The sequence below is a fragment of the Haemaphysalis longicornis genome, unplaced genomic scaffold (assembly GCF_048455015.1).
Source record: "Haemaphysalis longicornis isolate Haplotype H1 unplaced genomic scaffold, Haemaphysalis longicornis Haplotype H1 scaffold_12, whole genome shotgun sequence".
NCBI lineage: Eukaryota > Metazoa > Arthropoda > Arachnida > Ixodida > Ixodidae > Haemaphysalis > Haemaphysalis longicornis.
Window position 1 is genome coordinate 30,944,483 of NW_027526225.1, and position 12,001 is coordinate 30,956,483.

The window sequence follows — 12,001 nt, forward strand, 5'->3', positions numbered from 1 at the left end:
AATTAGGAATTACACAATACCATTGCACTCAACAGATTAAGGTCTGCACTCACTTAAATGTTAACATGGAGAAAGGTTAACTGCTCGACATGTTCGGGGAGCAGTGACAACCTCCTGCTCGTCACCACTTTACCAGATATCGAAAACAGCCGCTCACTTGAGACACTAGTAGCTGGCATGCCCGAGCCCGTGCACATGGCCGCGCGCTGATACAGTAAAATCTTGATTATACTAATCTCGCGGGACTGCGAAAAATATTCGTATCATCCGAAATTCGTATGAACCAACACAGACCAAAAAATTTAGCGCTGAAAAAAGTTTTCGTTTATTTTTTTTCCTACTTTTGCGTGAAGAAATTCGTGATTTTTCTGCATTTTTTAACCCCCGTGTCGCAAAGCAGTCCTTTCTGGAGCACGTAAAGCTTCGCGCTCGTCTCCTCACTCGGTGTGCCCAAGCTCGCTACACGCCGCAACAGCCAAGCGTGAACCGCATGGTGCGGTTTTGCACGCGATTCGCTCGCCTCGGCTCTGCGAGCGCTGTATTTTCACGCCCACATCGACGATTTCGCGCCCGCGGTAGCGCCTACCTCGGTCAGCAAATGACGCAGTACGCGCGCGGCAGAATGGAGGATCCTGACTACTTGCGATGAGATCGAGACAGCCGGCTTGGCTCCGCCGGAGATGGTTAGGCTTAGCACCCCGGCAGATATTTCATGGGCGCTTTCACTAGCGCCGTGGATGATGTTTTATAGTACCGTTATCGCATGAATTATCAGCTCCTTTACCGCACAAGCAACTTCGTGTCTCCCTTGAGCCGCATTTTAAAGAGCGGTTAGAAGCGGTCGCTCGAGCGCCCGCGCCAAATCGCGGCTGGAGCCGACGCCATGTTGACGTCGCCGGCCGCGCCGCGCGCAGCGTGGGGGTGGTTTCGCGGCCGTGTCAGCGCGTTGGGCGTGCGCAGAGCGTTTTCGCGAGCAGAAAACAACAGCCCGACCGTTTCTGGAGAAAGAGTGACAAACAGGGGAGCGAGAGCCGTCACTTGCTCGTTCAGCAGTCGGGTGCCTCGCCGGCTCGTTCGTACCTTCCGCCGGGCCGCGCAGGTCCGTTCGTAACAGCCGAAATTTTTCCCATTGCAAACGATGCAATTTCGCCGGGACTTTTCGGAAATTCGTATCATCCCGAAATTCGCACCCCCAGAATCGTATCAACGAGAGTCCACTGTAAATAAACACCGATACAGACACGCTCTGAATTTTTTTTTTTTTAGTTTTGGGTGGTTCGAATATTTCGAACAATAAAAGTGTCGTTCGAATCGAATCGAATACCAAAAAATTCGAATCGAATATTCGAAGTTTCGAATATTCGCACACCCCTAGTAATTAGTCATTTTTAGAGGAACAATAGACAAAATAGTGTTGGCCATGAAAGTGTAATCTTTATATTTTCCAATACTACGAACCCTGGTGAGTGCAATAAGAGAATCGTTTTTTTTTTAACTAATTTTACAGCTCATTAAACTTTGGTGTTTGAAATGGGCATTCGAAATGGTTCCTTGCCACTGGTGGCACCAAGGTTTAATGAGCTATAAAATTAGTTCCAAGCGATGCATGAAAAAACTGATTCTCTTATTGCACTCACCAGGGTTCGTAGTGTTGGAAAGTATAGGGATTACAGTCCCGTGACTAGCACTGTTTTGTCTGTTGTTCCTCCAAAAATGACTAATTACCTCTAATTATTCTGGTAACTGATTCACTTACTAAAGAAATAATGGTATATTTGAAATCAGTGGGAAAAAAGCAGCAAGACTGTCAAGTTTCACTAAGTTCACTTGACAATTAAAGGAAGCTGTTTTAAGAGCAATGTCCCCCCTTAAGGCCTTAAGAAACCGAATGACATTATTTGGGCAGTCCGTGCTTTAAATTAAATCAAAGGCTTTTAATGTGTTGGGCATGATGGTGATAATCACCATAAAAAGAAGTGCACCCACATTTTAGAATTCTTTAACATGGAGAAAAACGTCTTAGAAGAGTTAAAAATGTTTTTGTGAAAGAAAGCGAGTGTTTTCTAAACAAATGGTGTAAGCCGTTTATAAAAGTGGCTTCAGCAGCTGCCGCCGCCTGCGAGCGGTTGTCAAATCTGAAATATTCAAAACTACAAGTCACATGACGTTGTGCCTTTTGCCGCTGTTTTAGTGAACTTTGCCTTCTTCAGAACTGGCGACAAAGAGGGCACAGAAAATCGTTTTATTTCGAAGTTCAGCTATGTTTCCACGTCAGTACCCTGGTGCTGAGAGTTTTGTTGGTCCTATTTCGTGCTCATCGCGTTCGAGAGTTGCCACATTTAAGGGGGACATGAAGACATAACATAAGTTTGGTTCATTCAGAAGATTACCTCGTTAGAATCAAACTGACACCACTTTTTACGTAAACTTCGCTCAAGTAAGCTACATAATTGGGAAAAAAGGGAATGGCCATGCAACCCACTAGCTCATTTCCCGCAACAGAACCTATGATGTCATACCAGCCAGCTCTGCGATTGGCGGAGGCCGGCAAAAGCAAACGCAAATTAGGCAGAGCTTATAAGCTTGCCGAGCGAGCTATGTGCTCTTAAGTTTAGGGCACATGCTTTTTAAGGCAGCAAGAATGGCAGGACAAGTTACTAAAGCACACGTAAACATGTACCGATGCGTACTGCTGTTGGTACTGTGCGCACTATGCTTGGTTTAGCTGCACAGCACTGCGGGGCTTTGGGGTAGTTTTAGACGACACTGGCTGATTGACGCAAGCAACGGTGTCTTAAGTGACCATATTTGTCGAGCGAGCACTCTGTTTTACGAAACGATTATTTTCTCCCAGGACAAAAAAAAAAAAAAAAAGAAGAAAAAAAAAAGCCAGGTTTAAATATGGTCAAAAACAAACCAAAGGCAGAAAACAGCTCACTGCGGTATGGTGGCGCCATCTAGGTTCACGAATGGTAATCTAGGCGTCGCAATCGGCTGCACAGCGGTCGGTTCCTGCGATATCATTGCAGACCACGAAAACACACGATTTAGTGGGAAAATCAAAATTTTAACTTAAATTGATTAATTTCTGTGTGAATAAAGCATCGTTTGCATCAGGGCAAGCGCTGGGGGCACTATAAAACATGAAATCTTTTGAATAAAACAAACTTGCATTTTGTCTGCATGGCCCCCTTAAAGGAGCACTGACACGAAATTTCTCGCTTTCAGTTTTTATGCTGTAAAGAATACCTATTGGCCCAGTAATTACGAAAATCGAACCGAAAGCCATCAGCCTCCAACACAGAATTAATTATAGCATGTTTATTGCAACCAATTTCAAATTTGGTCGCCGCGCGGGAAAATGGTTGTTCGAAGGCCAGCCTGCAAGCGGGCCAGCCTTACGTCATGGTCTCACCCGTGACGTCAGGGACGTTTTTCTTTCCTCCATGCGTTCGCCGCATCGTCTGCTACGATTTCACATGGTCCGCGACTCGCCCGCGCAGTCGACATGTAGTCCGAATCGTCAGACTCGGATGAGTCACTGCCACCCGACAGACAGAACAACTTTATTTGGCCAGGCGATTAGGCCGGCGATGTCTTCGCCGTCGTCCATTTTTTAATATCACTGCGGCTCGAACCGGCGCAGACCGTGATAGCAACAGCTTGTCGCCACTCTTCTAATCAATCTGATCACGAAAAAGAAGCTCCACATGCGAGAAAGTAGATGTTAGTCTGTTGAAAATTGTGCTAGGAGTTGTTATCAGCGCTGAATTTAAAAGTGGCGTTCAGATATTTGCCGCGATGGTAAGCCTATACTGACCGGCAGCGGAGGTTCGGCGCTCCGACCCAGCACTGCGGGCACCACGGTGCGGCGAGCGGCCGAAAGATGGCGCCACCTGCGCGCTAGAATCGAAACAGGTCGCGACAGATGTCTTGGTCACCGATCGCTGTAACGGAAATTATTGCCAAAATAAAGCTTCATATGCGAAAAAGGGGATGATAGTGTGGTGAAAAGTTGTGTAAGGGATGGTCATTCGCAGTTGTACAGATACCAGCGATCAAATAGTCGCCACGATACTAAGTTCCCAACACCCAAGGTGACCCGTGCAACCCCGAGCCTGCTGGCTTGGGCGACAGTTCTTGCGGCCGCCGGCGCGCACAAACTCAGTCCACGTTTAGCGCTGCATGTCGTCGCGTGGAAAATAATGCATCTTGGCGTCGTTGTCGATTTGCTCGGGCAGGCTTCCACGAGCAGTACTTCGCATACCGCGAGCTTGCCATAGCACAACTTGGGCGAGCTCAGCGACGCGCACCGCCGCGTCACCGCGGTGTTTGTCGACATCGCGCAGTTTTCGGCACCAGTGCCGAACACCATGCGCCGGCAACGAACTGAAGAGCAAAGATGTCGAACACGCAACGTTTACAAGTATTGCTCACACAGCTACGCCCACGTCTCCTGCCCAAATGAATACCACCGACAACAGCAGCGCAGGATATCGTTTCCGGTTCTGAAAATGACTATATGACGTCACTCTGAACCGGCCAGACACGCAGGCCAATGTTTCGTCACGCCGAAAGCGATTGCGCTAGTGCTGCCGATTTGTGGAAGCTCGCGGCCTGGACAATCAAAATCGATTTTAGATGTGATTCCGGCCTCGGATCGCTGCAAAAATTTCTGTGAGGCATCTGTACAAACTACTGAAGCCAATTATATCATTTTTTAGGTATCAAAATTTGGTGTCAGTACTCCTTTAAGTCGTTCGTGAAGCCGAATGCATTGTGCAGAACTCCTTAAACCAAGAATGGCATTGGATTTTTGCGTGTTGCAGCCAATTGATGGCATTAAAACTTAAGGCATTAAGCACTTAATTTCATTTTTCGTGTACGTGTGGCACAGGTATAGGCTTGGCCGAGAAAAGACCACTTAGTGTTCACGGAGCACTGGAATCGAATAACTTCAGTGTATTTCTCGTTCCTTTGTGCAGTGATGCAGCGGCTGAAAGCACAACCAGCGAGGATATGCCGAAGGGCGCACTCTCTCACGTCGTCACATCACTGCAGGAACGGCTGCGGCAGCTAGAGGAGCGGCACTCGGACTCCACCAAGTGCCTCATCTGCATGGTACGTGCACCAGCGATGGCTGTGATGATGTTGGTTCAAACACTGGCTGAAAATCACGGTCAAAACATGCTAGACAATTGGATGGGCCAAAACAAAGTCTCAATGTATCCCACGATTGACGGTTAAAGGCGGGCCGTGCACACAAAATAAAAGTTTGTTTTATTCGAATGATTTGGTGCTTTATAGTGCCCCCAGCACTTGTCCGGCAGCAAGCAATGCTTTATTAACTGAGAAATTAATCAAATTAAGTTAAAATTTTGATTCTCCCACGAAATCGCGTGTTCCGTGGTGTCTGCAATAGTGCAGCAAGGACAGGTCTTCAAGCAAACGTTAGTATGCCATTAAGTCTACAGCGGAATCCGGAATGTCCTGTTTACCGTTGGTCCTCCTAGATTGTGCCACAATACTGCTCAGGTTCGCTGTCCACCTTCGCTTTGTTTCTGACCGTGTTTGCACGTGGCTTGTTTTTGTTATGGTAGGTAGTAATCCTTTCGTGAAACACTGGGCATCCTCAGCAATCAGGGTCACGTAAGGGAATGTCGCCTATGCCAATCGGCCAGTGTCGTGTGAGACAACCTAAAGTGCCAGACTACTGTGCAGCTACAACAAGCATAGTGGGTGCAGTTTGAAAACACAATGGTTATAATAAAGATACTGTGCGCGTTTGGTTTAAAATTTTATCGCAAAAGACTTTAGTGGCGTATACCACACGTTGAAACAGCGCTTGGGGCGGGTACATTTTCTTTGCAGTTAGCATTTGAAACACCTTAAGGCAAAACAGTTTTGCTGATAGGGCCCTAGAACTTATTAAACGGAAATTTTTAGATCTACGAGCTGTATATGTGTCCTCCCAAAAATAATGCTGGCAGCCATGACATACAGGGTGTTGCGACGATAATTGGAACACTTTAAAATTTTTTCCTGTGCGACCCGCCGCTCTGTTCGCGGTCAAACTTGCCACGAAGGTCGCATTTTGTGGTCTATTTTGTTTGATACCGGGAACAACGATGGTACTTACCTGTGTATTCTGAAAATAAATAAAAACGATTTTTGCCTATGGGAAAATGGCAGCTGATTTGGACGTGCGAGCCAGCGCAAGTTGATGTTGGAACGACAAAACCACCCGGGGTATGCAGAGCGAAATGCACGTTTGGGATTCACGGTAGGAAGGAGCCAAATGGTGCAGCAGACGATCAGAAAATGTACCTAGGAATGAGCTAGCAGACGATCAGAAAACCCGGTTTTCGGGCTTGCACGTCCAAATAAGCCGCCGTCGTTGTTTGCGGTGTCAAACAAAATGGACCACTAAATGCGACCTCCGTGTGAAGTTTGAGCGCGAACAGTGCGGCGTTTCGCTCAGGAAAAAATTTTTAAAGTGTACAGTGTTAAAGTAAAGTAACACCCTGTGCAGCAGCACGGCAATATACTTTTGTCTGTATGCGAGATGAAAAGCGGTATTTAAAAACTTGTCCCCAGCTAAAAAAAAATATTGTGAATTGCAGGATTTCTTATTCCTTTATGTGTTGTTTTACATACTAGAAGCAGCCAGCTGTATGTGTTATGTGCTAAGCGCGAGGTCGCGGGTTCGATTCCCGGCCGCGGTGGCCGCTTTTCTGATGGAGGCGAAAAGCAAAAACGCCCGTGTGTATAAGATTTCGGCGCACGTTAAAGATCCCCAGGTGGTCAAAATTAATCCGGATCCCTCCACTACGGCGTGCCTCATCGCCTGCGTTGCGTCGGCACGTTAAACACCACAATCGATCAATCAGTGTATGTATTATGGCCTCGTAGACATACTTTATTTTGCACGAAGGCGCCATCTGTTGTGATGGACGAAGGTAGAATGCTGGCCAGTTAGTCTCCCCAATGCGTCCTCCCTTTTTTTTTTTGAGATGCTGCGGGTGTTTTTGGAAACTGAGGCTGCGTTCCAATTCGTGGACGGCTTGGTAGACAGCTTACAAAGTAGTCTAACTAGACGTCTAAAGGGATAAAATTGGAACAATGCCGCGGTCCCACACCAACACAGACGACAGCCTCGTAGCAGACATGTTGAGTAACGCAAGCCGCAAATTTCGTAAATAAGATTACCATTATTATTGAAAACATTAAATGATTTAAAAAACTAAACAAAAGCATTCTCACAACTAGTAAATTATACTAAAGATTTTAATAAAACAACAAGTTAATTTGTCACATTATTAGTGTACAAAAAGGTGGCGCCAGCGTCACTTGGTAGTTTAGACAGGAAGGTCGCCTGCATTTTTGCTGACTAGGATGCTGTCTCCTCGAAGCAGTCTTCGTTGACTGCTTCGTTCGAATTGGAACGAGGCTTAACATGGCAGACTGCTCGCGAAAACGGCTACGAAGCCGTCTAAAGGGGAAATTGGAACGCACCCTGAGAACGAATGTTTTGGCAGGAGAAACGCCCCTGACTCAATCAGAATTGTCAAACAACATACAACACAAGTGGGAAGCCCCTTCACTGGGTCTGTTTACTGGACAGTTCCATTGATTCTTGGCATGGAGTTTCAGCTAGCCACACTGAGAGCAACCCAGCGGCGACGTGGCGGTGGGTGGCATATCTTAAAATTTCCAAAAGAATGCTTAAAAATACACTTAAAACTTGTGTTAAACGGTTTCCAATAAGTGAATAAACATTTCAGCAGTTTCAGTAGCTGCAAGGTTTGCAGGTCACGTGACTAGAACACTTAATAAGGCAGTGTCATGTTTGTGCACTACAAACTGCCACCTTTCATATTTCAGAAAGTTTAATGCCAAATTAAGACCATTTCGGCCAATTTTTTTATGAATTGCGTGTGGTTACCCCACTATATAAAATGCTGCCTTTCATATGATCTAGAGAACATATACCTGACAGAAATCGGCTGTCTGTCCCTTTAACTAGATGCACACACGGGCGTGTCGATGAGTTATCGCTTTGAGTTAATGAGTTGCAGGGCCCATTCTAAAGTAAGATGGCAAGTTGGGCTAGTTGGTGTAGATTAAGATTCATGGTGAAACAACAGCGCAAGGAACACAGGGACAAAAAGGGAGATTGGACGACGCACAGCGCTGACGTCGTCCACTCCATTCTATTAGTGGCTAGGGTGATGTACTGATTAGAGTGGGACGCAAAAGTTGCGCACTGCTGATTGATTGATTATGAGGTTTGACGCGCCGACGCAACGCAGGCGATGAGGCGCGCCGAAGTGGAGGGCTCCGGATTAACTTTGACCACCTGGGGATCTTTAACGTGCACCGAAATATCGTACGCACGGCCGTTTTTGCTTTTCGTCTCCGCCGGAAAAGCGGCCGCCACGGCCGGGAATTGAACCACGTCCTTGGGCTGAGCAGCGCAACGCCATAACCACCGAGCCACTGCGGCGGGTGGTTGTGCGCTGCCCTGGTTTCAGTTGCTCACAGGCTTTGAACTTTTTCAGGAGCCCTACACGAAGCCGGTGGTGTCTGTCTGCTGTTGGCACGTACACTGTCAAGACTGCTGGCTGAAGACCCTGGTGAGCTGATGCATAGCCAAAAACTATGACAATACCCTACTCTGTTTCGACTAAGTCGAGTGAAAGCTTTGTTAGGCGCGCCACAAGAAATGGCTAGAGCATCGCCACTGCCGCAAGGAACAACTGCTTCAAAAATGTTTGATCTGAACTCTTTCAGACACTATGTACACAACAATGTACATTTCAATCCTGCATTTTTTTTTTTACAAAAAGAAATACCAAAGCTGAAAGTTTTTGCTAGTTTAGCATAATTTTGTATCCTTCATCTAACAATGAAGATTTTAGGGCCATCTGGCCGCTAGTAAGATTACTAAAGCCATAAACAAACAAAATGACGATGGACAGGTGAGCTTTTTTAACACTGTCTTCTCGTTTTTCTCAAAAGACTCGCGGCCCTGAAAAAATATAGAAACAATGCGTCTTACACAAATATATCCGTATGTGTAAATATTTAGCGCTACTTGACGCTCCTGACCTCTGTGACGCTATGTACACAATTCTGTACATAACTAAGAAAAAAACCTAATATTCTGTTGGGGTCAGTAACGTGCCAGTTCATCTTATCTGGGTGTGCAGCATAGAAACAACAAAAAAATTTGTAGGGGAAATAGCAAGCGGCATCTGAAAGGGTAATGTGGGCAAACAAAATTTTGAGTGTTTGCCCTCTTTTCTGTCGAAGTTCTTCGAGTATCATTGCAGTGATGGAGCATTGGAATGCAAGCAGGGGTGAGACAGCTGCGCTTATTGCGCAGTTCTGATACAAATGTGTTTTCCTGCGCCGGGCTGCTCCAAAAGCTTGAAATTCGCAAAAATTGCGCCAAACTGCTCCAAAACCGTCTGGGAGCCAAGGATTTTAACGCTCCAGTTTGTTTCGGTGGGGAAAAATGCTTACTGACAGCATAATTTTCCAGCACCCCAAAGGTGATGCTGTTTGTAAAGGTTTAATTGATTGATCATTTAATAAAAAACCCGCATAAATTTTCCCCGAATTAGTCTTTTTGAAAGTCACAGTGTCGGGTTGCACATGTTATATTCTGTGAGATTTTAAAGTCTTCCCATCCAAAACCATTGCAAAGTCCTGTAGAAAAAATATCTATGTGTACTGAGGCGACAAACTACTTGTGCAAGTTGATGAAAAACGAGAATTTTCGGAGTGCCGCATCTCCGGAACGACATCACTCGACGCCGACATCTTGGTGTGGTGAAGGTTGGAAAACATGGCTGCCGGGCAAGGCCGTTACTCGTGTTTCAGGCAGAGTGCTCTTCGCCGATTTTTACCGTTGTTTTGGTAATGAGGGTGGCTGGGTTTACATTTAGTCGTTTGGTCTGTTGCTAGAAGTTGTGCGACTCGAAAGACTGGAGTTCATCAGAAACGTGGTTTCGGCCTTGAGTGTGAGGCGCGGTGCGTGCTTGAAGTGAAATTTCGGACTCGTTGCGGTGTTATAAAACACTGAGTTATTGATGCCTTTGACAGCGAGCTTGCGAGCGGCGGGAATGGGACGATCGACACTGCAGAAGTGGCGGCGCAGACTACATCGCCGCAAAATGTTCAAGCAGGGTCCAATTGCGGGACAGGCTATTTTTGCACACTAGTAATAATAGTTCATCCATCTGAAGTGAAATTTATTGCCAAGAGGGAGGTGGCTAAATATACCAACGTTACAATGTGCACCTTGGGGATCGAAGTGGGAGGGCTGGTGGGGTGCGACGACTGTCACCTCGCTTTGCGCAACTTTTGCCGTGGCTCTACACTTGTGCGTAAAGCCCAGTCTGGGATTAGAAAAATAATAATTTCTGCATTCAGATGATAGTGAAAATGCTTTGCAATTTCTTAGTTTTTCAATTCGATATTTCCAGCATCGCTCCACGCTATCTACGCATAGAGCCTCAGAATTTAAAAATGGTTTGTGAAAGGGTAGTGGAATAGAAAAACACTTTATTGAAATGCTGTTTCAGTGTTATGTAGGTTCAAAACCAATTAAAAAGTGCACTTTTCTCCCAGGAGTCGCCAAAAATTTGATTTTTTAGGCTCCTGAGGTGACGTAATAAATGTTGTTCTTCTGCTCCAAATCAAGGTTCTTCTGCTCAAAAATCGAGATTTTGCTGCTCCAAAAACTGCTCCCAAATCTGATTAAGCTGTCTCACCCCTGTGCAAGCTACCACCAGGGGGCTTTCGTGTTCATAAACAACAATACCTTTTGTTATAAAAATAATTATTGTTTTTAGTTTAAGATATATAAAAACGGTTAAACCTGATATCTTTTTCAGCGGAAAGTGCGCTTATCCACCCAAATACCTCCGGGGGTGAAGTCAGGCTGTATGTAGCCTAAACCGCAAATTTTCTCAGAAAGAAAAAAATACTTCCTCTGAATATGAAGATTGGAAATGTCGCTGTAGTGACTTACCTTTCAAGTTTATAATCCCCTCTATTTTGGCAATGTCCTACACTAACTAGCTTGGCAGTGAATTTCACCTGTGAATGCTTGACAGAATTGCCTGAACAAAATCGTATACATTGGAATGCTTTAAAGTGAGCCTACTTGGATTTCATATATTTCAGGAGCCGAATGCTCTTCAACATCACTTCCTGCGCAGTTAAAGTGCTGAACGGAGCAATCATCCCTCGACTGAAGACCACCTTGCCGCATCTAGATAAACAGTAAAAGCTTGTTCGTCCGAGTAGGCTGTGTGCTTGCCACTTCACCTGTTGAACTGGAACTGGGTGTTTATAGGAATTGCGTCTTCGTTTCATACATACGTTTATTTAACCCTACCATTTTTGCATCTCCCTCTGGTTTCAGGGTGCAAAAAAGTTGTGTCCCCAGTGCAACTCCATCACGGGAGCTGGCGACCTTCGCAGGATCTACCTCTGACGTGCCGTGGAGACGTTCCGCTTAGCCGGTGGTTTTGTATCGAGTGCACTCCGAAGCAAGACTTGTGTAGCAGTTCCATATTCAACTGGCTCGCCTGAGGCATGCGTACCGTTACGACAAGTCTTGGAACGGGGTGGAAAAAAAAGGAAGGACTTTTCAGTGAAATTTTGCCCCAGTTTTGTGCGAGACTGAGACTTTCACCACCAAGTGCCCGGTTCACACGCTCGTTTGCTGGCCAGTGCGTTGTGTGATTTTATTTTTCAAGTCGATATGCCTTAAACAGCAAGTTTTGTGCAGAAATGGTCGTGCCGAGACAATAATTGTAGAACGCAGTGAGGCGGTTTATTGAGTAGTAATGTTGATGAGAGTGAGATTTAAAATGTGTATACGAAACGTGATGTCGCTGTTTTGCCCCTCAAAAGAAACTTTTACAATGACCGCGTTTCTGAGTTTGCAAAACATTTGTATATAGTAGTGTCCGATGCTTCAAAG

At 45.7% G+C, this 12,001-nt stretch overlaps 1 protein-coding gene across 1 annotated transcript in view; it reads left to right on the forward strand.

Annotated features, from left to right (window-relative positions):
• LOC144162543 (E3 ubiquitin-protein ligase Rnf220-like) overlaps positions 1–11,515 on the forward strand; it is a 49,369-nt gene extending 37,854 nt beyond the window's left edge. The window contains exons 10-12 of the mRNA XM_077693125.1: positions 4,986–5,121; positions 8,562–8,636; positions 11,438–11,515. Of these exons, the coding sequence (XP_077549251.1) occupies positions 4,986–5,121; positions 8,562–8,636; positions 11,438–11,509 (283 nt within the window). The 3' untranslated portion in view covers positions 11,510–11,515. The remainder of the gene's footprint in view (positions 1–4,985; positions 5,122–8,561; positions 8,637–11,437) is intronic.
• Positions 11,516–12,001: the final 486 nt, after the last annotated feature.